The 26,917-nt window shown below is 45.0% G+C and overlaps 1 protein-coding gene across 3 annotated transcripts in view; it reads left to right on the forward strand.

The window, feature by feature from the left end:
* Positions 1-10,680: 10,680 nt before the first annotated feature.
* The window catches only part of LOC138603673 (zinc finger E-box-binding homeobox 2-like), a 96,627-nt gene continuing 80,390 nt past the window's right edge, over positions 10,681-26,917 (forward strand). For 2 of the 3 annotated variants that reach the window (XM_069675548.1, XM_069675550.1), the window contains exons 1-2: positions 10,681-11,238; positions 12,449-12,587. In XM_069675548.1, the coding sequence (XP_069531649.1) occupies positions 12,515-12,587 (73 nt within the window). In that variant the 5' untranslated portion in view covers positions 10,681-11,238; positions 12,449-12,514. The remainder of the gene's footprint in view (positions 11,239-12,448; positions 12,588-26,917) is intronic. The other variant, XM_069675549.1, reaches the window with a different exon arrangement.

The following is a 26,917-nucleotide window of genomic DNA, read 5'->3' on the forward strand; positions in this document are numbered from 1 at the left end:
TTGGGTGTTTTCTCGTAACATTAAGTCGATCTTTTCTTCGTTTGTTCGGCCATAACATTACGTTAACTTCGGATCCAGTGCTGCCACCTTGTTCTTTTAGTTGCAGTTGGTCTTGCAAAGATTGTGCAGGGTAAACTTTTTTCAGCTTCTGAAGCAGGACAAAAGTTGGTGTTAAATCCGCCTTCTTGTCGTACAACAATGAGCAAAGACTGGGACTTTTTCCTGCCAGGGTAAGGTACGATTAAACTCCTTTTTCTTTAAGAAGGATGAGCTCCATCCTCCGCACCAATCAGATCCGTGTTTGTCATGATTTTAATCCCGCCTACAAAACGTGATCGGCAGCAGGAACTTTCCCCAGGAACTAGGAACCTTTTGAGGAACTCAAGTCCCTGCGTGTGGGGTAGTGCTTTCCAAAGGTCCAGGAACTTTCAGGGCGGGGGCCTGCAGTGTTGATCGTTTCTGATTGGTCGAGTACTCACAGCGTTTTATTTCCACCGCCATGTTTAAAAGACTGCAGCTGCAAGCTTGTTGTTATCATCGTGCTTCGAGATGGAGTCAGAGAAGAAAGCGTACGACAGATGGGCTGACGGCGAGGTGCAGGCCTTGCTGAGCATTTATGCGAAAGAGGACATCGAGCGGGAATTGGAAACGGTGACCTGCAACGAGAAAGCGCACGCCAAGATTCTGCTTCTTCAAATGACTTTAGGCCGCTGTGGAAACGCAGACAACAAAGGGCCACATTTGGTTCCTTGAAGAGACGTTCCTGGAACTAAAAGTTCCTGGTACTTTTGGTAATAATCGGAAATACAAACAGGAATTCAGCCTCTCAAAGCTGAGGATGAAAATATGAAGCATGCTTGATAGAAATCAGGACGTCCACATGAGGCCAGGCCCGTGTCAGGGCCTCACAAAGAGGCTGATGCTCCATCATTATCCTGCCCAACCTCAACGACACATTTATATAGAGCCTGTGTATCAGCAAACATGAGCACATCTGCATACATACAGGTGTAAACCTCGTGTGTAATGTACCTCGCCAGAAGGTTAACTTCACTGCCTGTAAATTGCCGCCGCCCCCCCACCTCCACCACCACCGGACAATAGGCTCAGCAGTGGCCTGGTGATTGCCTCTTTTCAAATGGAAATCCCATCGCCTCTCTTCTGCCAGGTTCCCCTAAGCAGTGTACAAATTACAGTTTACAAGGCATGGAGGAATAAAAAAAAAAAAAGAGCGAGCAGATAGACACGGAGAGAAGGAGGGAGGGCGGGCGAGCCAAAGCAGAATATCTTTTCTCTCGCTGTTTTTTTTTTAATTCGGCAAAGTGACATGTAAATTAGCCTTTAAGTGCTCCACTCGGGGACTGTGATCGTGCCCTAATTGTCACAGTCAATTGTGGCCAACAGTCTCTTCAAACCGGGCAGCTTTTGACAACAAGCACGCCGGGATCAAAAGACGAATCATCGACTCCCCTACCAACACACACACTCGCTGTTGGTGTGTTTTCAGGCAGCCACAAAGAAAAATGGAGGAGAGTGAGAGGTGAGAGATGGCAGGAAGTGGAGAACACAGCAGCAATTTGCTTCCTACACAAGCTCATAACATTTCCCAAAATCCTTTGAGTGTGGAGATAACAAACGCCAAGAATGACGCTGCAGAGAAGCATGGTTTGTCTAAAATGAGCTGTGGAGGTGTCCGGCGCATCCAGCAGACCGTGAACTGACTTTCTCCGAGTCCTACAGGGCCATAAACTTTAGCAGGAGGATGAAACAGTTTGTCGGAGGCAGCGCTGAAAAATAATCCAAACACTTGAAACCGCAAAACAAGCCGACTGCAAACTCTGGAGTCTTATCGCAGAGGCCAAAAGGTTCAAAGCTGACTTCTGCAAAGTTCTGCCACAGAAGGTGGGAAAAAAAGAAGTTTGCAGCCGTCTAGTTTGCAGCGAAGGATGTTTTGGTCAGACAGCCGAGTTTGGAGGCAGAACATTGAGTGAAAGGAAGTTTGGAGCGTCGTAGGCGAAGTCCTGGGAGTCTGGAAAGTTTGTTTTTCTGTGATATGTGTTGATTATTTGTGTGTGGTTTGGTGTAGATTGGTAAAAGGTTTGGACAACATGTTTAGGCTTGAAGCGAGGCTAATGTGCTTTGTGAACAATAATCCTGCAGAATCTGCCTCTTCCAACTCAAATACGGCTCTTTTTTTATTGGTTTGTTGGCGCAACTCAAAGCACTTTTAAGGGAACGACTGTGGTTTGGGTTAAATACTTAAAGAAGTCAATGCACATTGCCAAATCTGATGTTTTCAATGTTTAACCAAAGCCATAATCTGTCCCTGAACTCAACCAAGTGTGTCGTTAATGTAACCCAAAGAAAACACGGCCCAAAGGTCATGAACCCTGGTCTGCAGGGGACAAAACTCTGGTCATTTTGCTGCAGAAAAGTTGCCCAAAAACATCCAAGCAGCTTCGACATCCAGCAAATTGGTCGTGAAGAAAGTTTTTGCAGAATGCCGATTATTCTTGGGTTTGAACGTTGACCCTCTTTGCTTCCCGTAGCATAATGTGCTTACTTTTGTTTTCACATCCAAATGAATTGATTGAGATAATCTGGCTAAACCGTTGGCTTGTTTGCAACCACTTGTGCTGCTGCTTTGTCGGATTGACCCGCAGGTCTCAGATCTTTACTTGGACTCATAGATGTATGAGCAGTGGATGAAGTTATTTCCGTGGAGCCAGAGTGACGTAGCTGCACTGTAACGTGATTTCAGATGTTCGTCCATACAGTGAGTTCATAAGCTCTTCTCTTCTCTCTGCCGCGTTCACACCAGCTGATGCCGGTTCATGTGCAGAGATCTGAGAGCCGGACGAGGCTTCAGCAGATGTGAGTCAGATCTTTTAATTCCATCTCTGTGTCCTGAGAGGATGTAAACTCATATACAGTGGCAGATATTAAGAGCACGCCGATATGCAAATGTCTGTCGAGATTAGAGCTACAACAATTATTCAAATGTTTGATTAATTATTCATCGGAGACGACGTCAATTATTCATTTCAGCCGGCGATAAGTCGCCTTTTTTTCCCTCTTTCTCATCAGAGTGAAAAGTTTTCTTGTGGGATCTATCAGAATCCCAATCAAAACCATTTTATTTGTCGGGTACAGTAAGTGTGCAGGAGTTGTTTTGGTGGCGCGGGTACAGAAGCTGCAACTGGATCGGATGTAAGATACTTCCTGTCTGCTTCCAAGATGCTTGGACCTTCTCCAAAAGTGGCTTTGGCTTTGGCTTTTAGCTTTAGCAACAAATAATGCACAACATGTAACACAACATCCCTGATTGTCTCTCGCATGTCACCCCAATGCTTACCTGCACCCATCGATCTGTCCTGTCAGTTAAAGGCCAAAAAAAGAGGAAGTAAAAGTTGCTTGTTCAAGAGCGACCTTTCAGCATCAACATTTATAACAAATTGTGAAAAGCTGAAATAAATCTGGAGTGTCTGCTTTCATATCAACAGGTTTTATTTCAGCTCTCAGACGAGTGTCAGATGTTTTTAGATGAATCCAGACTTTTATTCTGAAAGGTTCGGAGCGTCACATTCATGTCGGCAATCGATACGAGTGAAAGAAGAAGGAAGAAATGATGCATTTCAACTCCCTTTTTCCCTCCAGTTCTTTGAAGTTGCAGTGATTCATGCAGATGATATACGGTTATACCTAATTATAGTGAATTATTACACCATATACTGATGATATACCTGTTTACATGTGAGAAAATGTATGCATTAACATATATGCTCACATGTCGAGAGCATAAAGTGTGAAAGTTATGTTAACTGAAGCTCCACTTCTGACAGTCGTAACGTCTTTATCAATGGAGTGATTTAAATGCACCCTGGTCAGTGTTTGTAATTGGAAGATCGGTGATATTAATTGGTAACTTAGATGCTTTTATATTGAAACACACACATTGTGAAAGGGCAGAAAGAATCTAAAGAATAATTTAGGCGGAGGAAAAAGGTCACCAGTGTTTCTAAAATAAGAAAAGTTTTGACTTTAGTTCGGCCGTCTTTCCAAACTTGCTTTGGATCCGCCGAGCGCCTGACCTCGTTCTGCAGGAGAAAAAGAACCCAACACATGATCTGTTTGTTTTTTTCTCACTCGAATAAGTGGTCATTTGTAGGAGCCTCTGCACGCTTTGCGGCTAACAAGAACAACATAAAAAAATCAATACTTTTTCGGTGTGAGCATTTGTTTCTGCAGCAATCTGCTATGCAGCCGGCTTGTTCTCTCTGCGAGCGTCCTTGTCGGTCTGAGAGAGATCAGAACTGCTCAGAAAAAAGCTTTTTTCTTTCCTCCCCTTCTCTCTCTCTCTGTCTCGCTCACGGCAAATGTAAACTAAATTCATTTTTGCATGTTTGCGGAGCTCTCGCAGATCACACGGCCGAGCCTTCGCCTCTCGCTCTTTAATTGTCCGTCAATCTGTGGAGTTGTTGTGGTGCGGAGGCTCTCGCGGTGGCTATCACAGAGCCAAACCCCGTCGAGAGATGTTCAGTTTGATGTTGCGGAGCTGGAAGAGCCACAAACAAGCGCCAAGAGGAGCCGGAGAGGAGATGTGATCGAGGATGCTACGGCTTCTCTGTCATGCATTCAAAAAAAAACAACCTCTGAACGCCACCAAACACCCGTTTTTTTAATTAAAGAGAGGCGAGAGTCGCTTTCAGAATAAAAGCACAAACTGTGTGCTGAGGGTTTAACACTCGAGAGGCCGCACTCTCACTTGACAGCTGTTTTGAATTGTAGAAGTGAATTTTCAAAATGTCCCTCCTCTTTTTTCTTTCTGGTCAAACCAGCTTTGTTTGATTTTCTGCATCACATGAACTTCTCCTAATTGTATTTACACCAACAACTCCTTCAGCTCGGGGCCGGCAGAGCAAACTTTCACAACATGTTCTTCTCTATAAACTCTGTACTAATCAATAAAACATACATATTTAATTCTTTAAGTGCCGTGTAACATCTACTGCACAAATCATTAGGAAACAGACATATGCAGGCTGGTGATAATCGTACTTGCACAGAATGATCAGCCCTGCAGGCAAATCTGAATCACAAAATGACGCACTTCATCCCAAATAAAAAAAAAAAATCCCCTCTTAGTTCATGTCTGAGAGATGTCATATGTCAAACTCATGCATGATGCAACTGCTGAGCAAAGCGTCACCACCCAGCACGAGGACACCCGAGTCCTCGTGCTGCTGTCAGAAGTCCAAATGAGTTGGTTTCGATGAAGGGTTAAAGGAAGACGTGGAATGAGGCCTTGAATCCACTTTTTATTGTACAAATGTTCTTGGAAACGGGGGTTAGATTTATTTATAGGGACCAGTGTGAAATAAATTCTTTATTAATCTCTTCAGGGCCGATTGGTTTGGACATTAAAAGACAAAAGGCAAACACAGCGACGTACAGGCGACAATAAATTATACATAAGATCTAAAATAAATACAGATATTATAAAGCATCAGTCTTTGCTCTGTAAGAAATACACAAAACCTATGGAGCATTTTGCACCTCTAGGTTTGATTCGTACGGAAGCCCAGAGGGGCAAGTGAGAGAAAAAAAATGTGGTGATCCAATTTTCTAGTTATGATCTAAAATTAAAAATTATTATAGTTTTAAGCTTTCCTTTAGTTTTTGTTTTTATTTAGTCTTTCTGTTTTTGATTTCAGTGTATTTTTACGAGCTCGTAAGTAGAACTTGACGACTTTTAGTTTTTCAGGTTTTATGAGGAAAGTCTTGATTTAAAGAAGCTGAAAAAAGTAGGCTGAAAGAACATCAAACATGATTATTAAAACCCTCTGGAACTAGCTTGTTTTGTTTTTTTAAAACTGTCGTCTTTATTTTTATTTCAGTTATGACTTTTTCTTTTCACTGATAGTTTTAGTCTTAGTTTTTGTTAACTGTAAAATCGCTGCTCAGAATAATGATTATTTTTTTCTCTTTGAAAACAAGTGATTAAAAAAACAGAATTAAAAAGGAAAATATCCAAGAAAATGGAAAATCTTTTTTTTCTCGACTACGTAAAATAAATAACAAATAAGAAAAATAATTCAGTAACTTGGGAACATTATGATTGCAAAATAAAAAAAGATCTTCCAGTTATTAAGAGATTTTAAAAACTGGATCACCAGTTTTTTCTGATTGTCTCTCAAGGCTTCCGTAGATATAATATACACTATACAATACAGTATGTTATACATGTCCAGCCTCAGCACCTCCTCGATCACAACTCACGATGCAAATTTCTCAATCACTCAAATGTATTTAATAAAAAATGAAGCCGTTTGGACTGAAGACGGATCCCTGACCAGCAGGAAAATATAATAACATAACAGCTGCTTTTTTTTTTAAAAAATGCAGCTACATCAGGTTTCAAGGATGTAAATGTATCTGTAGCTGGGATTACCCAATCACACACAACACTACTACTGCCCTCATAGGAAATCAATGTCCTTCAAAATAAAAGCGCAGCATCACACAGCTCCCCGACCCGCCACGGTCGTAGAGCATATTGTTCTAAAACTCCAGCTGATGTCTGACGTTGTGTTAACATCTCCATTAGATTTAATTTAAAGCAGAATTTATTTTAATTAATACAATTCTGTGTTTTCTGCAGTTCATCTTTAAATAATCCAAATCTCCGCTTTCACGACAGTTTGTGTCTCGTGCTGGACGACGTGCCGTTTACATTCTGCTCTCGCTGTAAGAATGGAGCCGTGCAGGAAAAGCTGAATCACTGTTTTGCTTGGAAAAGTGTCAGATTTGTTTGTGCCAACAATGAAAGTATTAGCTGCTGGCACCGTATATCAGCTGCTGGCAGCTTCGGGCCGAAGACATCCGCGTTAGTGTCGTGTAACTTGTAGACACATCAGTGAGAGCTTTGACCTTTGACCTCCTGACAGGAGCTCTCTCTCTCATCTCTGAAATCTAAATTATTTTATGTCTCAGTGACCCATCTCTCTGTCTCCTCACTGACGCTCGGCTTAATGAGACTCTTGAAACTTCGTCCTTTCATCCGTCCTCGTACTCTGCCAGATCGATCGTTTTTAATGATAAAAACACTTCAACCTGCACTTCCAGAATCCAAGTTTTCACTCGGAATGATTAACAAAAATAACCAATATAGTGTTTAATGTGGGCTTCTTTTCATCACTACCATGTCTTATTCATAACAGTCATGAAGAAGTCTTGAATTCAGCGTCACGAGTCATTCAGCATAAATCACCACCATGATTCCTCCTCAGATTGTAACAGGTTTTTGGAGCTGCTGGGTGTTTTTTTTTTCTCGAGAGCAGGACTGGGCATAGATTCATCTCTGGATGCTCGACGACGTCATGTGACTCTCACAGATCTAAATGAGGCCAATAATCAGGGACGCCTGGCGGCTGAGCTGCTGAATGCACAAACGTATACATAGATGCAAAGTGGAGGAGAGCTCGGCTGTGCCGTCTGTCTCGCTCCCTCGTCTGGTTCTGCTGCAGGAAGACAAATATGGGATGGGTTGTTTTTTACATGATCTGACCACCGCATCACCGTGACGATGTTCTCTTTATTAAATATCAGACATGTTATACGACCGCTTTAAAAAGAGACGGTCGGTCTGTGCTGAAACCTGCTTTTGTTTTGTGAGCGTTCGGCTGATCTCAGGTCTGTTTCAGCAAATATTTTACTCTCTCTGTAAAATAAATATGCTCGTCAAATTTGACGAATAAATCCAAAGAATTTAACATAAATGTGCAAAAACTTGGACGTGAGGAGGATATTTTAAAGCTGCGTGACCTCTGACCTTTTGCTTCTGCTTTGTTGTGATGCAGATATTTAGCTTAAAGCTCAAACCAGAAAATAATCAGCTCGATTGTAAACAGACTTTTATTACTCTGAGCTCCGTCGAGCTGAAACGTCGGTCTCTGTTGCACAAACTTTCCCGGCCCGGTGACAGCAGTGAGACTTCGGCCGATCCGTAACTCGAGCGCTCCGGACGTACAAACAGAAGTCGTAATTAGCCTGACAGATCCTCTCAAACATTCCTACAACCCCGCCGCACCGCTGTGTTTGTGTTTATGCTGTCAGAAGCTAAAAAGAGGGCCTCTCTCTCCTCTCTCTCACACACACACACACACACACACACACACACACACACACACACGGAGGCAGAGAGGGAGAGAAAATTAGGATTATAATCTTGGTAATCAGCAGTCATGCCTGAGGCGGACAGCTGCACAACTGCACAGCTCCAATTTAGGTGTTGGACATTAAAAAGCATTAAACCCAAGTGAGTTCCCACTTATTGATTTTTCTGGGGCAACATTTCAACTTGAGGAAAATAAACCACGGCGGATCGTGTGCTTCAAAAGCTTCCTTTTTTATTTAGAGGGAAAAACACAAATACAGAGGAGCCATACAGTTAAAAATCAGCACAATTTATCATCAAATGTTTGTCAATAATAAAAACAATTCTCCCAAAACACAACCAGCAATCAATTCTTCTGTTTATTAATTAACCACTCTGACATTTTGCACTTTTAATCTGAAATTATCTAAATATTCTGAATTCTGTGCGTCAACATTCTGCATTTTTAATTTGAAATCAACAACATATAATAAATCCACGCGCGTGTTTGTTCTGCCGCCCTCCTCCACTCATTTAAACCGATATATTCATTAAGCACAAGGTCCCCCTATAGGTCACACACCGACTGTAATCCGTTTTCACGGTGAATATCGCGGCCCCGCGGAGGAGAGCAGCCTGCATGTGTGCGTAAAAAACACAGGCGAGAGGTGCCACTCCACGCGCGCACGGATGAATGGGACACAGAGCTGCAGCTATACGGTTCAAGTGTGTGTGAGAGAGTGTGGGAGAGTGTGTGTGTGAGAGTGAGAGACAGGGAGAGAGAGAGAGAGGGACTGCTTCGTTTACATGCAAGCACCGTGGCAGTAAATTACGCATGACAATAATTCACCCAGGACTGGATCCGCTTTCGACCCGGGAAAAAAACGGGAGGTGAGGCAGCTTCAGCCCGCGTCCTCCTCCGTCCTCCTCCTTTTTGTCGCTCAGTAAACAGAAGAAGAAGAAAATGAGGAGAATTCAAACCGGAAATGATTAAAAAACTAAACAGAAGGAGGTAAAAACTCAGGCTGGGGTTTGAGCCTTCCGGTTCGTGCGGATAAATTGCAGAGAAGCAAAAGTTTAAAAAGATATTAATGTAGTTTATTAATAATATTTAAATCATATTTATATTTATAATAGCTTAATTATGTTAGTGTTAGTGTCATTATAAGACAAATCAAAGTAGCAGGGTTACAGATGTTTTAATCGAACATTCCTGCAGAAAAGCAAACACTCTTTTTGTCAATATGATTTCTTTTTGCTGCATCTGATTGTTTTTCTTTTTTAGGAAGGGGGGGGGGGGGGTGTTTTAGGGGGGGGCATAAACCAGTTCAGCCCCTTGATTGATGATTTAATTAGCCATACAGTGGCGAACTGCAGGAGGACAGGACACAAAATAATACTTTATTTACATAACCAATCAGGGCGCTGCAAAGGTGGAGCTTCCTCTCTCTCTCTCTCTCTCTCTCCCTCTCTCTCTCTCTGTCAGACATGGCTGAGATGGTTGACTTCTGTAATAAACGCGAGATTCATCCTGTTAAATTGCGTCCAGCTCGACTAAAATCAATCCCGGAGCGTCCCTGTGATGTTCCTGTAATAACCGCACGTTGTGACTTCACTCTCCCTTTATTCTACTTTACTTTATTTTTCAGCCTCTTTTAATATCATTAGAATATCCCCACAGAGGCTGCAGCCGTCTCTGTAACCGCTGTAACAGTCTGTAGCTGTGGAATAAATATACGGATTCATTTTGGTTCCAGTTGGAAAATGCAAACACGTTCAGTCCGCGCAGAGCGTAGCTGCACGTGGAGTTTACATGCATCCCTGTTATGCAAACACAGGTGGTGATGTACCTGCAGCACGCGGTGATGCTGCAGGTGCATCACAGGTAATAAAAGTACAATTATGCACTGTTACGCAGCAGAAAATAGTCCGTGTTCAGTGCATCTTCAGGCTTTATTATTTTAATCTCTGCAGTCTGATTTTTACTCAAACTTGTTTCCAAAACATTTTCACTTTTCTTCAATAATTTCTTTAAACAAATTAAATTTTAAAAAAGCAAATAAAACATCTGACATTTCGGGAATTATCCGTAATTAAAGAAAACGTTAATTATCAATGAAAACAATTAAAACTTTGCAGATTTTTACGCAAAAACACGCCGTTTTTCAGCAACTGACAGCGTCCACACGGACATTTTTTGCAGCGTAGATAAAAGCCGAACATCCCCAAACCTTTTGCAGTCGCAGCCAATTACAATAATGAAGAATATGTGGAATTGCCTCCCCACCCCAACTCCTGCATCCTGCCGTATCAAGCCTGCCATTTCTGCAAATTAAACGGAGTGGAAATAGAAATAAAGAAAAAAAAAATCCTTACATGATTGCGGCTGGTGTGGACGCGCTCCAAGTTTCTCCCCCCTTTTCTCTACACTAACACACACACACTCTCTCTCTCTCTCACACACACACACACACACACACACACACACACACACACACACACACGCACACACACATTCACACGAAGAAAAGAGGAGGAAAAAAAAGCCACACTGTCGCCTGTTCTTTGCTCCGCGTCGAAGCCCGACATAGTTGGTTTCACTCAAAAAGAGAAGAGATGGAGAAAGAGAGAGGAGAGTGAGGGAAAGAAAAGAGGAGGAAGAAGAGGAGGAGGAGGGGGGAGAAAGAGAGAAAAAAAAAACTTCACGTTCAACCCAGAAGATGCTCACGTTTGGCTCTCCTCAATTATCCCCTCCCGTGAAGATAGGTGGCGTGCGTTTCAGGGGGCTTCTCCTCTGTGTTACACGGCAAAGAAAAGGAGGTGGAAAGAAAAAAAATGTCATTAGAAGAGGCGTAACACGTCAGTCCCTACCCAGGTTTGTTTCCTGGAGTGGGTGTAAGACATCAGTTGTAAACCTGCCCTAGCAGGAATAGCGGTCCCTCCCTCCTCCCAACTATTTCTAAGGCTTTTATTTCTAAGGCTTTATTATCACCGGTGGAACAGGATCCGCTCACCGACGCGCTCCGGTATCATCCTTCCTCGCGACTCCTCTCCACGAGACCCCTCTTTAACACTAAAAGCAGGTATGTTCCTCCTCACTTTTCACATTTAGACCTTTTTTCCCCGGAATGGTTGGATATTAAACTTCCACGCGCCCGCGCCAGAGTTGGAGCTCAACTTCGCCTTACCTGCACAGGTGGAAATAGGTGCGTTTGTTTTGATTTTTTCCCTTTTTTCTACCTCCGCGGAGGCAGAGGCGCGCTGCAGGATCCTGACAGCCGGGGAAAACGCGCTTTTTGCGGGGCGTTTGGCGCTGCTCACCACCGCTATCCTTTGGAGGAAAAACACGATATGCATCCCGCTTTTTGCTCTAAAGCTTCTTTTTATTTCTGAGTCTGTTTGTTTGCCGAAAACAAACAAACCTCTTGTCAGTATCCACTTCTCCTTGTAGCGCTTTTTTGCGCTGATAAATTTAACAGCCGATTTGAATCTTATCGCTTTGTTTATGCGCAATTTGTGCCTCAAAGATCTCCTTCCATTCCGGAGCGTTCTGGCACATTTTAACAATTATTCCACATCTGTTATTTATTAACTGCCGACAACAGGGCTCGAGTTTAGTTTATTAAACCTACAAGAGCAATTTTCTCAGGCGATTCAAAGTGTTTATTGAAGTTATATGACTTTTAATCAGACCACACAGTGAGGGCTGAGCCCAGGCTCTGGCTCGCGCTCGCTTTGCCGTCTTTAACGTGAAAACTCCGGATTTGACCCTTAAATTTGACAGAAATTTGATTTGTTAAGCTGCTTCGCGTCCTGTGCCAAAGCCGGACTAAAAGCGCAGAACATGAACGCAGTGTGCCAGCTCGAATTAAAATAAGTGAATGATTTATTTCTCTGAAAAGTGAAGAAAAATACAAACCGGACTGTGAAACTTTTCTGAATGAAAAACATTCGGTTTCATGTTTTCGCCTCGCGAGCGAAATGAAAAGTGCTTTTGTTATTAAGAGAAATTAGAATTCCCCTCTTCCTCGTGCTGCTGCTGTGAGTGCCACAAAGCTGAGAGCCGATCAGCTGCAAATCAAACTGAGATGGACGCGGATCCTTCTCCGCTCCGCGTCTCACTCTTTCTCTTCTTTACAGTCTGTCCCTCCATCCAAGTTGCAGTTTCTTGTCGCGCGTCCGGCGCAAGTGGATCTCCTCGCTAATACCCACATTGTCTGTCCTCCTCTGTGTGTGTGTGTGTCTGTCTCTGTATGTGTGTGTGTGTGTGTGTGTGCGTGTGTTTCCCGTCAGATATCAGGCTGAAATCAAGGAATCGAGTCCATGCGAGCTGCCATCTGATCCCACACACACTTATCAATGAAGCAAGAGATCATGGCGGATGGCCCGAGGTGTAAGAGGCGAAAACAAGCCAACCCGAGACGGAAAAACGGTAAGAAAATCAACCTGGAAGTCGATGAGGGGGGTATCTTTGGATGTAAGCCGGGTTTGGAGGCTTCTAATGCGGGTCGGGGGTGTGTGAGGGTCCGCGGCTGGTGCGCTTTGCTGCCTTTTACGCAGGCAGAAAGGGACCGTTATCCGGCTGGGAAACTGTGCGTAAATGCGTCAATGATATCTTTTGAATCTGACAAAAATAGCGGTTGAAATTGTGTCTTTTCTGGGGGGTTATTTTTATATGCTGCGGAGAAGTAAGTTGGAAACTTGTGGATGTAAAAAGTTGGAGCGTAGCGGTGCCGGCTCGGGACAGAACCCGCCATGGGGGTGCTGTGTAACGGTCACTCGGAGCGTCGCTGGCTGGGTGCACACTCATGCTGCTCCGTGTGAAAAGTCCAATCTTGTGACTTGAGCTGTGATTTGCTTCAATCCACGCGCTTGCAGCGATGTTGTAGTCTTTATTTAGGCCTTTACGTGACACATTTTGAAGTGATTTACCTCCACATTGTCGCTGTTTTCCGGGACAAGCTGAGTGCTGGAATAATGGCAGTAGTTTGTGACTGTGTGCGTTTTTGTTTAAGTTTATTACAGTGGAAGAATCACATCTAAAGAGGATGACATGTCCGATAAATGCTGCACATTAATTGGCTCTGTTCTGGGAGCGCTGGAGGTGCAGATTTGTTGCTTTTCTTCCTCCATTTGACTGCACACTTTCCCACAAGAGGCAAATCTGCACTGACATTTCCTGGCCCCGTTATTCCTGATTATTCCATATAGGCTCCAAACACACTCTGGCTCTGTGTGTGTGTGTGTGTGTGTGTGTGTGTGTGTGTGTGTGTGCGTGTGCGTGTGTGTGAAATATAGAGATGAGGCTTTTATTTGCTCTGCTCCACAACAGTTTTTAAATCTCTGCCCCCACAGGTTATTTATCTAGATCAGATTTCATTTATTGATTGCACACAATCGATGGCAGACAAGCATTTTGTTCCACATTAAATAGCACAAGAGCAGAGCAGTGATGCTGGAGATTTCTACTATATATATATATTTATTAAATATATATGTACATGTGCAGGATTTAAAAGAGAAGCAGACACACGTTTGGAGATCTGACAGCCTGTTTAGCTGTGGCCACCTGTTTTGTAAAAAGGGGGGAGTGTTAGAGGGAGAGAAGCAGTCCAAATGCAGCGTTTGATAAAATAATATTAGCAAAGCAAATATAATTTTCACACCCTGAAACCTGACGAGACACGGCGAGCTTTGGCACCGTGTAAAAGAATATTTTTATCCCTTAAAAAATGTCCTCATGCAGGAGAGTGTGCATTAAAAAAAATAGATAAAAAATCTTTTATTTTTTCTTCCATAAGAAGCAGCTCTGTCTGATGATCCCCCCTCCTCCCCCACCTCCTCCTCCCCCTCCTCCTCCTCACCCCCTATCCTCCCCCCTGGGAATGCAGAGGCTTATTGAGGCTTGGCCACTCTCCTCTCCTCTCCTCTCCTCTCTCTGTCTCTCTCTCCGCCTGTCTCTCCGTCCCTCTTCCTGCCTGGCTCTGATGGCAGGGCAGGGCGAAGCGGCCGACAGGACAGACTCTGACTCCTCCGGCAGCAAAAAAAAAAAATAACAACGCCTCGAATGCACCAAAAAATGCACCGTGAACACACACACACGCAGGGGGAATTGCTTAAATGTTTCAGCAGGACGAGCTCGGCTGCGGCCGCAATCCTTGTTTTTACATGAATTTTAAAAATGCACAATTAAATCTAATTTTTCTGGACGCTTCTCGACACTTTTTTTGGTGCGAATTATAATTTTTGCGCCACCTGTTTTTACTCTCGTTAAAAAATATATGTTTGACATAAATTTACGTTTAATTTGTCGGGTAAAATTTTCCACTTCCTGCATCCTCTCGCAAAAAACACGCTGGATTATTTCTTTCCAAATGAAGGGGGGGCATCGCAGCATTCTTGCCAATTAGTATTAATGAGGCATTTGCTCACTAAGTTGTCTACCCAATGACATTCTCATCCAGATGACTGTTGGCCTTCAGGGTTGGAGGTGCTACAGTAGCTTTACTCAGTCACTGGCCGGCCTGTCATGTGGTATTTAACCACAGTTCATGACTTATATCCCCCTCCTCGTCCTCTCCCTCGCCTCGCCGCTCTCTGCTTCTTTTGCAGCTCACGTGCAATATTTAAACAGCAACACCGAAGCGTGAGAGATTCTATATTTCTTCATTGTTACCCGGCGATAAAACTCCATCTCCTCTCCTGGTGTGAAACTTGATCCCGGCAGCGTGAAGCGTTTGAGAGTTTGGCCCTCGCCAGGTGTTGCTTGTCACATCCAGCTGTGCAGCGCTCGCACACCTGTCCCTATTTTCCTGTTGCTCAACCAGAACCAGCATCAAAAACATGCCTTTTGTTTGCCGTTCATTTAAGTGTAACGCAGGTTTCCTGCGTCAGCGTTTGTGCGAGGGGGGAAAAAAGAGGGAATACAGATGTTGCGTTATTTTTCTGCGAGTGTTTTCGTTTGATCCAGTTTGTGAAGCGGTTTGATGACATTTCCACGTCGGGACATACCCCTCGGAAACGCTCTGATTACATAATCTGCAGCAGCAGAAGAAGACGAGGCCGGTCTGCCTCTCCTCCTGCGTCTGCTGGAGTTTGATATAAACGTCTGAATGTGCTTATTATCACAGATTTAAGGTGGAGGAAAAATCGGGGAAAAGCTGCGTGTGTGTGTGTGTGTGTGAGAGGAGGAGGAGGAGGGGGAGTTAGCCTTGCTTTCAGGCGCAGACAATGCCACATTTCTGCCAGTCTAAACAATTTGTCCATCTCTATTATTCCTCTAAAGTTGCAGGAGAGAATAAGAAGGGAGGGAGGGGAGAGGGGGACAAGGTGCTCCCTTTCTTCCTCTTCTTCCCCCCCCTTAAACCTCCCTTCCCTCCTTCTTCTCCTCCTGGTAGGTGCTGCTTTTTTTTGCCATCCTCACCCACCAAAACAGGGAGGGGGGTAAGAGGAGAAAGAAAGGGGGGAAAGGATGGAGGAGGAGGGCAGGTTTCGCAGGGCGCTCGCGGACAATTGATTGTCAGCGGTAATGTGTTTCATTTACATGTTTATACCGTCAATAGTGGCGGGGGGTTGTCCAGTTTAGCGTGCCATTCACTCGCTGCCATTCCCAGACACCTCACACTCCTGAAGGCTTTTATTTTGTAGGAATGAGCAGGGGGAAAGTGTTGCGGGAAATAAGGGATCATTCTGTGACTGAGTATTTTTATATCCTGATTTAAAACAGACACGTTCCAATTACCCCCCATGTGAAACGGCTAGCAGCTTCCTCTTAACACAAGGCTAATAAGGAGCCATATTTGTCCTGTCACAACTACACATTGCACTTTGGTGTGCTGCGTGAGGCCTTATTATTCTCCGGTAGCCTTTTTTGCATCATTTTTTTTTCCTCCCTCGGCTGCAGAGCTAAATATATCCATCTGCTCCAAAGTGTGTGAGTCAAGTGTATACAGCACGGCGCGTAAAAATGAATGGACTTCCCCTTACGAGATCGTCGTGACTCTGCGTTTAGGAGCAGAAGGATGTGTGTCAGGGCGGCGTTTTATTTTATTTTTCCTCGTGCGCGTGTGTCACAGAGATTCAGTGTGATGTCGTCGGCTTTCTGCGAGCTGATGTGTTATTCGACAACTCCTCTAATACGTGCTTTCCACCAGGAATTAAATCAGGAATGGAGCTGAGCAGCAGCAGCACACAAACATGCACCGTTTTTTTTTTTTTCCTTCTCTCTCCCTGCTGCTTTGATAAGGCAGATAAAAGCAAATAGCATGGCTTGTGGCTGCACACACACACACACACACACTCAAAAAAAAGAGACATCTAATGATCTAAACTCCGTCCTGGACACTGGACAGAAAACTTTCCTCGTCTTCCCTAAAAAAAAAAAACATTTTTGACACATTTTCTTTTTTTTTTCTTCCGTTTTTTTCCCTCCTCGTCGACCGCCCTGCATGTGTGAAGATATTTTTTGCGCCTGGCGGCCAGAGAACACACACTCGCAGAGGCACCGCGAGCCCGGACCCCCTGACACCGCGGGTCTTTGGAATGCCTTAGGTACGATTTCACTTTCGCTCACATCAATGCTGACCTGAATGCCTTTCATATCTGATCCGCCGTGTCTCTCCTGGTAAACATCCCCCGGGGGGAGAACAAAGAAAAGGAGCTCCTCTTCTTCTTCTCCTTCTCCCTCTTAATCACAATTCAGCCCCCTTTCGCCCGCCAGCAGCAGCAGGGCTACACATTTGCATTCAGCATCAGAAAAGGGCCTGAGATGAAAAGGGGGGCGAGAAAAAGGAAAAAAAGGAGAGCACGAGAAGAAGAAGAGGAAGGGAGAAAATAGAGAGAGAGGGGAAGGGTGGGTGGGTGGGTGGTGGAGAGAAATAACTAGGGTGTTTGTGGTTGTTTGTTGGTCGTCCCCTGGTTACAAGCCTTTTATAGCCTCCCCTACTCTAGCAGGGACCCCCCCGCCCCCCCTCCTGACAGACAGATAGTGTTACGAGATGGCATGCCCACACTATTCGTGGCGAGTCACACTTAAAGAAGAAGAAGAAGAAAATCCTCGACTGGAGGAGATAAGAGTCGGGAGCAGGTGTCTGCACGAGGCGCCTTTTTTTTTCTCTTCCAAAACTTCTTTGTGGCTTAAAACGCATTAAAAAAAAACAACCCCAATATGGCCGCACGTTTCTTGATTTTATTTTGAAAGGAAATAAACCTTTCCTGTGTCTTTCAGCCCTGTGCGTTAGAAGTGAGTCAGCCAGTGCATACGTTGCTGTTCCTGCTCGCTGTGATGTCATTTCGTGGAGTATCTTGAAGTGTATCACATCCCTAGAATCTGCACAACCTCAGCTCAAACATTATGTCAGTCAGTAAAGCATAGTAATTAATAAAAGTGTTAAAATTGGGCCGTGAATACAACAATTTGAAAAATCAGACGTGTGTTTTCATCACATTTTGCTCAGAAACACACAAAACAAACAGACTGAAATAATTTCTAAACATAGAAACATGAACAAAATATTTCTTATCGCTCCAGAAGTTATTTGAACTCCTTATATTTTAAAGTTTCTGAGATATTCTCATCTTAGTGAGCAGAGTGTGAGGCGTTTTTGGTGCTTTATCTGCAGCAGAAACGCAGGGACTGCTCTGCTGTTTCTGCTCGCTGTGATGTCACTTCTTGGAGAATCTTCAAACGCTTCATATCCCTAAAATCTGCACAACCTCAGCTACAACATTACGTAAGTCAATAAAGCATAATAATATATTAAAGTATTAAAATTGGGCCATAAATACAAACATTTGAAAATTCAGACGTGTATTTTCACCAGATTTTGCTCAAAAACACACAAAACAAACAGATTGAAATCATTTCTAAACATAGAAACATGAACAAAATATTTCTTATCGCTCCAGAAGTTATTTGAACTCTTTACATTTTGAAGTGTTTGAGATATTCTCCTCTTAATGTGCAGAGCGTGAGGCGTTTTTGATGCTTTATCTGCAGTAGAAACGCAGGAACTGCTCACTTTCTCTCCAGACGCTTCACAGCTCTGAAATCTGCACAACCTAAAGGTGACGTAAGAATTTAACGTCGTGCTGTAGCTTTAAGTGTTTTTATGTTATATCATTTTAAACAGGATTATGAGAACAGCGATCTCCCGTAGGCGGATCGCAGCCGCCCCCTGCTAACGGCACGTTTTCACCACCGTTTTTATCCGAACGCACGGCCTTGTGACGTCATCGGCGAACATACAGCAAGCTGACGTGGAGTGAAGGAAGCGTGAGCTTCTGGCTGCAGAAAGAATGACGGCTGTGGCTGCTGTAGTTTTTATTTTACGTCGATTTAAACGAGAAGGAGTCCCTGCCAATGAACTCGAACGAGGGGGGGAAAATGGCGTTACGTCCCTTTATTTAAACGCAGTTTATCTGCTGCTTTATCAGAACGATTAGCAGGATATCTTTATCACCTGATTCCCATGCTGGATGTATGCAAATCTTAAGCAAAGATGGGGGCATGCAGGGAGGGAAAAGGGGGGGTACACCGGCCCTTTAAATGGCATCATGTGATATGGATTCCACTTTTCTTTCTTCCCTTTCAGAACTTTTTTTTTTCTTTCTTTCTTTTTTGGTTAAGAAGAAGGATTATCGGTACACCTTCCCTCCCCCCCCTCCCCCCGCCGCTGGCCAAGCTGCGCAGGATTTAGGCAGATTTACTTCAGCAAACACCTTTGGACACTGGGGGGGAAAGTAGGAGTCTGTTTGCAAAAGGGGCCTTTTGTTCCGAGAGGTTCTGGATAAAGCCTTACCAGGCAGCCATGATATTAACCCGTGCTTTGGAGAAATCTTTTCGGGAGGGGGTTAACTCTTTGTATGACAGCTCTTTGCTGCTTGTGCATCCCCCCCCCCTCTCTTTTTCCCTTAAAAAAAAAATTCCTTCGAGCTGCGTGTTCGGGCTCCGGTTTTGAGTTGTCGTGTGATTTTTGTGACGGGATAGTTGGTTTGGAAGCTGCAGAAGTTACAGTGTATTTTGGTTGATGCACGATTACACACAAAACAACACACACACACACATAGAGCAACTGCCAAAAACGATGAAAGCGAGAGCGGTGGCTGGGATCCGTTGCCTGACTAACACCGAGGCATGAATCAGCCAATAGCGAGCCAACTCTGCGCCCTGCGACTTCCCTTTATGTTTTAAACAGCAATAATGATGCATCGTAGAAAACAATGTGGTGACACGGGCAGCGACGTGGCATTCCCTGCATGCTTTCCGCCTCAATCTTGTGCCTTTTCTTTGAGGGAAGGAGGCAGTTTCACGTGTAACCAGTGCAGGAGTCAGATTTAGAGCAGGGCAGCTGAACTGTTGCTGAACTTGTGCTGCTTTTCCGGGAGGAATTGCTGCAGAAAAATCCGTTTTTTCTCGCCTGTTGGCCACTTGATACTCAAGTTTTGGGTTAAATTATGCAAATGTGGTTCTGTTGTAAGACTGAAGGGTGAGTTCTGTTTGTTCGGCATCGTGCGAGCGATGCAGCGGTTGTCAGGAGTCCAGGTTGCTCGGACCTTTCCGACGCCGGCAGAGATGGAGAGTGACGGAGCAAAGGTGACAGACTTAAAGGTGTTTTGGTGGCGGCGGCGTTCTGCCTGTCAAGCTCTGACCCACCTCCCTCCATCCCTCCTTTCTCTCCCTCTCAGGATTTGACAGGTCGTATCATCTCCCCCCCTCCGCCGCGATGCACGCCTGTTCTGCGACACGCTCGTCTAAGTAAAGTTGCAGCAGAGTCAGATGTCTTTTCCCTGCTTCCCTGACTTTATTTCATGCCTTCTTGCTCTCTTTTTTCCTCCTTGTTTTCTTCTCTCTTGCCGTTTTGACAAAAAAGCAAACACTGAAATTGAAAACTTCACTGGTCCGGCAAATAATTGCATGCATTTGGTATTTTTCATTTACGTGTGTACACTCTTTACCCTAAGCCGGCATGTTTTATGCATTGCGTGGGAGGGGGAAACGCGTTCGGAAATATCATGCCTCATTTGAGTCTTTCTCAAGTGAAAATGCAAAGTCTTTATTTGGCCCATCCGTTCCGTCTCGTCCTGCTGTTTGCACTTATTCAGTTGTTGCGCCTGCGTCTCGCCGTGTGATTTTTCGACATTTTCCACGCGCCGACTTTCTCCCATTTGCGAGGGAGTCTGGGCGCGACAGACGACAGGTTGCCGAGCAGGTGTAAACTAACTATTCGGATTTCATAATCAAATGGCAGGGGGGCGAGAAACAAGTTTAAAAACACCTTCCTTTTTCCAACAATGCTATATGTGTGCATGTGCATCCTGGTTTGGATGCACGAGAGGAGGATGTTCTTCCAAATTAAAAGGAGTTTTAGTCCAAGAATACCTTCCAGATCTGCAGTTTTTGGACAGGCGTCGCCGTCGTTTTCTGTTTTTATTTCAGATGAGGAGATTTTTATGTATTTTTGGAAGAATTAATGTAAAATATTCCACACTTCTGCAGCAGTCGCCTGTTATGTGTCACGTTCCTGAAGTTTAGAGCAGTCAGGGAGGGAGCTGTCGCCTGCTTTTAACAAACAGGATTTCTCTTAATGGAGCAACAAAGGAACATATTTAAAACATGAAATGCATCACAGCTGCGTGCAGCTCGTGTGTGTGACTTTTCACTGCTGTCACCCGTAGAGCGGCGCACCGCTTCGTGACGTTTCTGCAGAAACAAATCACCTCAATCTCCCATTAAAATCCCTGTTTTTCATATTTTTCTGCAGCTGCTTTCTGAGATGACACCTTTGTGCGAACAAGTGTTGAAAGCAGCCTCCAGTTTATTTTTTTCCTGCTCTGATGTCGGCACCGCTGATCTGCGAGCGCCGCTCGCTGCCACATGTGCACACACATTTAAGGAAACACACACACAGACGCACACTCTTTGATGTGTGTTTGATTGTCGGGTGGAAGAGCTCTTCTGGCAAGGTCACGGCCGCGTGGAACAATCAATAACAGATCACCAGATTAAGGCACGGTGACATCTGGAAATCTAGGCCCTTTTTTTTTTACCACGTTTTGCAGCCGCTCTTACCTTTAATTCAGGATAATAGAACATGCTATTTGATCAGGGCTCGCTTTCTAACTCTACTTCATTATTCACAAGGTGTCCCGCTTCCCTGCCACCTAAGTGCACCCCTCTCGCTCCCTCTTTTTTTCTCTAACGAGGACTTGTCTGCTTCCGTTTGTGCTCCGGTTTCCCCCTGTTCTGGAAGTAAATTCAGATGCGTTATCTCGCTTTAATTGCAGCCGATTGCCGAGCGAGATTAGGACAAAATTAGGTCATTTTGCGGTTGCACAAATTCCACTCACTTCCACGCTTTCATCTCGCCGGTGATCAAGCACCTTCTTAAGCGGAGGGTGCAGCGGGAAAGAGGAAATGGTCAGAAATTGCTCCGGCTTCGTTGTTATTCAAACATACATTTAACCTTTGGCAAGAGTGAGTCAAGGAGAGCTGGAACACGTAGAGGGAGGAGGGGGCGAGTGCATCTTCCCCATTTAAATGTCATCTGTGGCGCAGTCAGTGGACATGTGTAGCAGAGTCGTCCCCGCTCAGAACTCAGAGAGGTGGATTCACGTGTTAATGAGTTGTGACGGGAGAGGGAGCCCCCGCTCCTGAACGCCTCGTGTCCCGCCGCTGTCAAACGCGGATGTCAAACAAACACCTCCTCAGGTAGCGGGGGGATAATCACACCGACAGGCCTGTCCTCAGCCTTTCTGACGTGCAGGACGAACAGGGGCTGAGGCTGCAGAGAGAGGAGAGGGAGGAGAGGAGAGGAGGGCTGCGTGGCTGCAGGGCGAGGTGGTCGAGCAGGAGGTCAAGGACTCAGGGAAAGTTGGAAACTAATTTTTTTAGTTATGGATGTAAAATAAAAACTATCGCAGCAACAAGAGCTCAAGGCTTTCGTCGATTGCATCATCACGGTGCACGTTTGTTGATGACGTCATTACGTATGGTAGAAAACAAGCTGACAAACTGCAGGCAACAGGCTGGCTGCAGGAGATCGCTGTTTGAATGCATCTAAAATAAAAACCTTTACAGCGAGAGCATCACTCACAAAACGCACATCACCCTGAGGTCGTGCAGATTCTAGAGATATGATGCATTTAAAGACACTCGTAGAAATGTCATCACAATAAGCAGGAACATGAATGCAGTCATGTGCGGATGGTTCAGGTTAATGATGAGGAGGTTTCGCTGGGCCGAGCTCGTCGAGGTTGTGGTTCTACTTCTGGAAGAATCCAGGATTTGGTTTTTGCACTTAGAGCGACGATACTGTGCGATTATTATCATTATGCACTTTCTGAAGGCACGATGAAGTGATAAAGCTGCGGTCCTCGTGGTTGTGGTCGTAGCTCTCTGTTGACGCCTCAGGTTTTGGCCTTGAGCGGACTGCTGTGAGTTTTGGCTGAGTTTGGTTACAGCTCCTCTGCGAGCCTGGCTGCCGAGGGCTGAGCGGGTATTTCCTGACCTAGAAACCCTGTGGGAGAGGACCGAGATTGGGTCACAGATGGAGGCTCGGTGCTCAGATTTGTCCCGGTGACTCAGCCGGGTCTGAGGGTTAGGCGGAGGCTTTATGACTCCTGGGTCTGAGGTTGTTTTTGTACATCGTTGAGGTGAAAATGTTTTGTGTGTTTTAAGTAATTTCAGGCGAACGGACGTCCCTGGAGATCCGTTTGACACTCTTTGAAGGGTGTGACTGCTTTGTTGTGGGTTCGTGCATCATCGAGAGGTGGACACATTCATCACTCGAGCGGATACAACTTTTCCCCCTGTTGTACTCTTTCGTCGTTTTCCTCATGCTACATTTGTCGCGTGTGAAATGCACGGATAGAAATCATCTTTTGTCCGATTTATTTAGGTTGAAATCAGTCTGGATGTTGATCTGCTCAAATGCTAGAAAGTATAGATATTTATGTCACAAATGGAGGCGGGAGAAGCAGGAAAAAAAGTCCTCAAGGAAAGTACAGACAGCGAAAACTCTCCTCCGTACAGTAACAAAGTATTTGGAGCTGTTGGGATAAAAGATCTCGAGACCGACATATTTTAGAAACTCTTGACACGTTTACAATCATTGTGGGACCTTAAAACTTTTTCCCTTTCATGTGCCCCCCCCCTCCCACCTCCACTTCCATCCATCCCACCAGCAGCCGGTCAGTCATCTAACCAGTCAGCCCGCTCTAATTACTTCTCCCCCACCCAGGGGAAGCTACTTCCTTATCGCTCGGCCGTCTTGCTCCGGCATTCCTGAGATAAATTCTCCACCACTTTGTTATTCTTACTACTTAGGGGTATTGGAATTAGCATGTCCATCAAAGCGGACCTTGTACTCTTGTACTTCTTTCTCACACACCCCCTCCTCTCCCTCTCCTCCCGCCTCCTCCTCACGACCTTATCAGTGGTCATACATTACAGGCGGGCATGGGGGACGTGGCCACGGGCTGCAGAGGTGAGTAACGGACAAAGGTATCGAGCCGCGTGCGTCTGACATCAAAGACGGAGGGATGATGAAGCGATGCTAATGTGTAGCTCGTGGCGCTGAAGCGCAGTCTGGCCTTTTTCGGAAGCGCAGGTACTTCAGGGCGGCGTGGAAAAGGATTCGTCAGGCGGTCCAGGTAGAAACATGCATCAAAGAGCGAAAAAGCTGTCGCTCATACCTGCTTAAACATCCACTTTGCAGTTTCAAACATGCTCAAGCTTCCCTGAAATAATCAGGGCTCCATTCATCCACTTTTTTATGCCGTTTTGATCCAAACCAAGCCCCTAACTTCCTTCCTTCCTTCCGCTCCTCGCCGTATGTTTCCCAACACGGTTTAAACCTCAACAAGCAAAGCAGACGCCGCCTTCTAAACTGGCAATCACAGTATCCCTAATGTTATTACTTTTCATAATTAGTTACAGCAACACTCATTCCACGACTGGCGGAAAGGAGTATTCCTTAGTAATTAAGGTAATGAAATATTCATTTATGCTACCTTTTCAGCAGTCGCACAAATGAGCCAGCCATGCTTAATGTCCGCCCTGCCTCTCATTTTATTATGATGGCAGACTGGCACATCTGCAATTAGCACCCGCACTGACAGTTAGCGTTTTTTGCGCGGGGCGGTAAGCAGAGGGAGGTGAGGTGAAGCGGCAGAGGGGTGGGTGCACCCTGCTGCGACTACACACCCCCCTAAACCCCACCTTCCCCTCCTCTAACCTTGCCTTTTTTTTCTCCTCTTTTTGTGCTACCTTTATCTCCTCCTCCCCCGCCGTCTCCTCCCCGACGGAGAGGTTACCTTTTCCCAACGGTGCAAAATCGACTTGACATAACTGTTCATCAGTTTCACTCACCCCCCTCTCTCCCTCCCTGCGACTTCCCCCCCCTCCCTACCTCACCCCGAGGTAGTTTGCATCAAATCAGACCCAGTCAAGCTTCAAGTGGAAATTGGCAGGCCAGAACCTGACAGAGGAGGAGAGGCAGAGAAGGAGGGAGGGGAAGCAGGCGAATTTGAGCACTACAGGCCTGAACTACATCCAAGATGGAGATCGGGAGGTCAAGTTTGGGGTTAAGTGCTAATAAGATGCTCAAAATCAGCACTAATTTGCCTTTTTAAGCAGGTTAATTTAATGGGATTAAAAAGCCGTGTTTGCACGTCACAAACCGACAGAAATATTATAATAATTTGATGATAGCAGGAAATATAAGATGCATAAAAAAAAACAACATAAAATTGAATAGATATTATTTAAAAGCTGCAGCAGCACAGCAGTGATGTGCACAGTATAAGGAAGCTAAAACTTGCTAAAGCTAGCTAGCTAAAGGCTTAAGTGGCTAAAGAGACGTTTTAGCAAGCTAGCTTCCCCGGATATCAACAGGAAGTGTGTTTCATAGCTTCGAGGCGTAACTGAAGGCTGAATTCTTTATTTTCTTTCGATGTTATTGGGATTTCTGATAAACTAGCAAAAGATGATCACACTGTTCTTCACGGCTAATCGCTAATATGCGACACCTTTACCTAGCATGGAGAATAAAGGGAGTGTTTACTTGCCATCGGTTATTTATAAGATGAATATACATGAGAATAAATTAAAAACCATTATTTCAAAAGAGTAGTAGTGATAAGCAAGGTATTAGGAAGCTAAAACCTAGAGCTAAAGCTAGCTAGCTTAAGGCTAAAATGCCTAAAGAGACGTTTTTAGCATGCTAGCTTCCCGGATAGCAGCAGGAAGTGTGTTTCATAGCTTCAAGGCGTAACTGAAGGCTGGATTCAAGATTTTCTTTCGATGTAATTGAGATTTCTGATAAACCAGCAACAGATGATCGCTGTGTTCTTCAAGGCTAATCGCTAATATGCTTCTTTAACCAGCACGGAGAAGAAAGGGAGCGTTTATGTGCCATGGGTTGGAAAATGGCTGACACTTGCAAAGAGTCACACATGTTCGCCAGGCAAATGCACATCTGCACGGACACACACAATGTCGCTCACAAACACGCTCCAGATCTGCATATTTGGACACAGACGTCTACACACACTGGCACACACATAGCCCTATATATATCACACACACACACACGCTTCACACAGGCTCACACACATGCTAATTGGCACGCAGACAGGTCACAGCAGACGCAGATGTGCCGTTTCTTTCTTTCTGCTTTTTCTCCCGCTGAACCTCGCCGCGGCCCTCAGAGGGAAGCAGATAAGGACTTTGTGATGAAACTTTTAGTGAATCTCGCTGCTCCAGTTCTGTCGCCGCCACGTCACGGAGCTCAAAAAAAACGCTGCGTCCCCCTCATCGCCCGAACCTCCTCCCCCCTGCCTCTCCTCATAGCTGCCATATATTCTTATTAAGGCGTGTTTTCATTCATTTTTCCCCCTTCTGACCGTCTGCAAGCGTCTATTTCTGCTGTTGTTGCCCCCTTAAAACTCTTTTTTCCTTCCTGTTGCACCTTTTCTCCCCTTTTCATCTTTCATCGTCTTAATCTTTCTCTTTCCCTCCCCACCCTCTTATTTTTTCTTCCTCCTCCCTCCCTCCCCGCCCGTCCTGAGCTTTGCATGTGCTCTGACGGGCTGATGGCCGTTTCGACAGGGCAGCATTGAGGTAAAACGGTGTGACGGCAGAGTTTTGTTAAGCCGAGAACAAAGGCTCAGAGATGCCGGGCCAAGCCATTGTCCCGCCGCCCGTATTGGCCTTGCCACAGTTTTGCAGGATTTAATGCTCTGTTTACCTCCAGCCAATCGCCGCTAATATTCAAAGAGGAGCTTCTTCCTTTTAGACGCACCTCAGGATGATTTAAGATAGACCCATAAAAACCTGCAGCTTTGATTCAGAGAGAGCGAGAGCGACAAAGCTGCACTTTTTTCAGTTCAGTATCTTTGGAGTAAAACGTCGGCCGAGGCCTTCGTTTTATTTTGAAATCATGCAACTTATCTGGATCAAATTCAAACCTGCAAGCACTTGACTCAAACCTCCCTCCCTCACACTTACGTTAAAGATGACCGCACCAGTTTTAGACTGCAAAGCCCCCCCGAAGTGTCTGTCACTGTGACTGGGAGAGAGATATGAAGTAAGTGTGTGTGTGTGTATGTGTTTGGGTGTGTGTGTCTGGTCCGTTGGAGTTCCCCTGCATGGTCTTTGGGCAAACTGAAAGCAGCGCTCAGTGGGATTACAGAATGAGTGTTGCTGGGGGTTGGCTGAGGGCGGAGGATAGAGAACACAGGAGGATTCTGGGAGTTTTTTTC

The sequence above is a fragment of the Semicossyphus pulcher genome, unplaced genomic scaffold (genome assembly GCF_022749685.1).
Source record: "Semicossyphus pulcher isolate SPU_LCO1_2020_fin unplaced genomic scaffold, fSemPul1.0.p SCAF_24, whole genome shotgun sequence".
Lineage (NCBI taxonomy): Eukaryota > Metazoa > Chordata > Actinopteri > Labriformes > Labridae > Semicossyphus > Semicossyphus pulcher.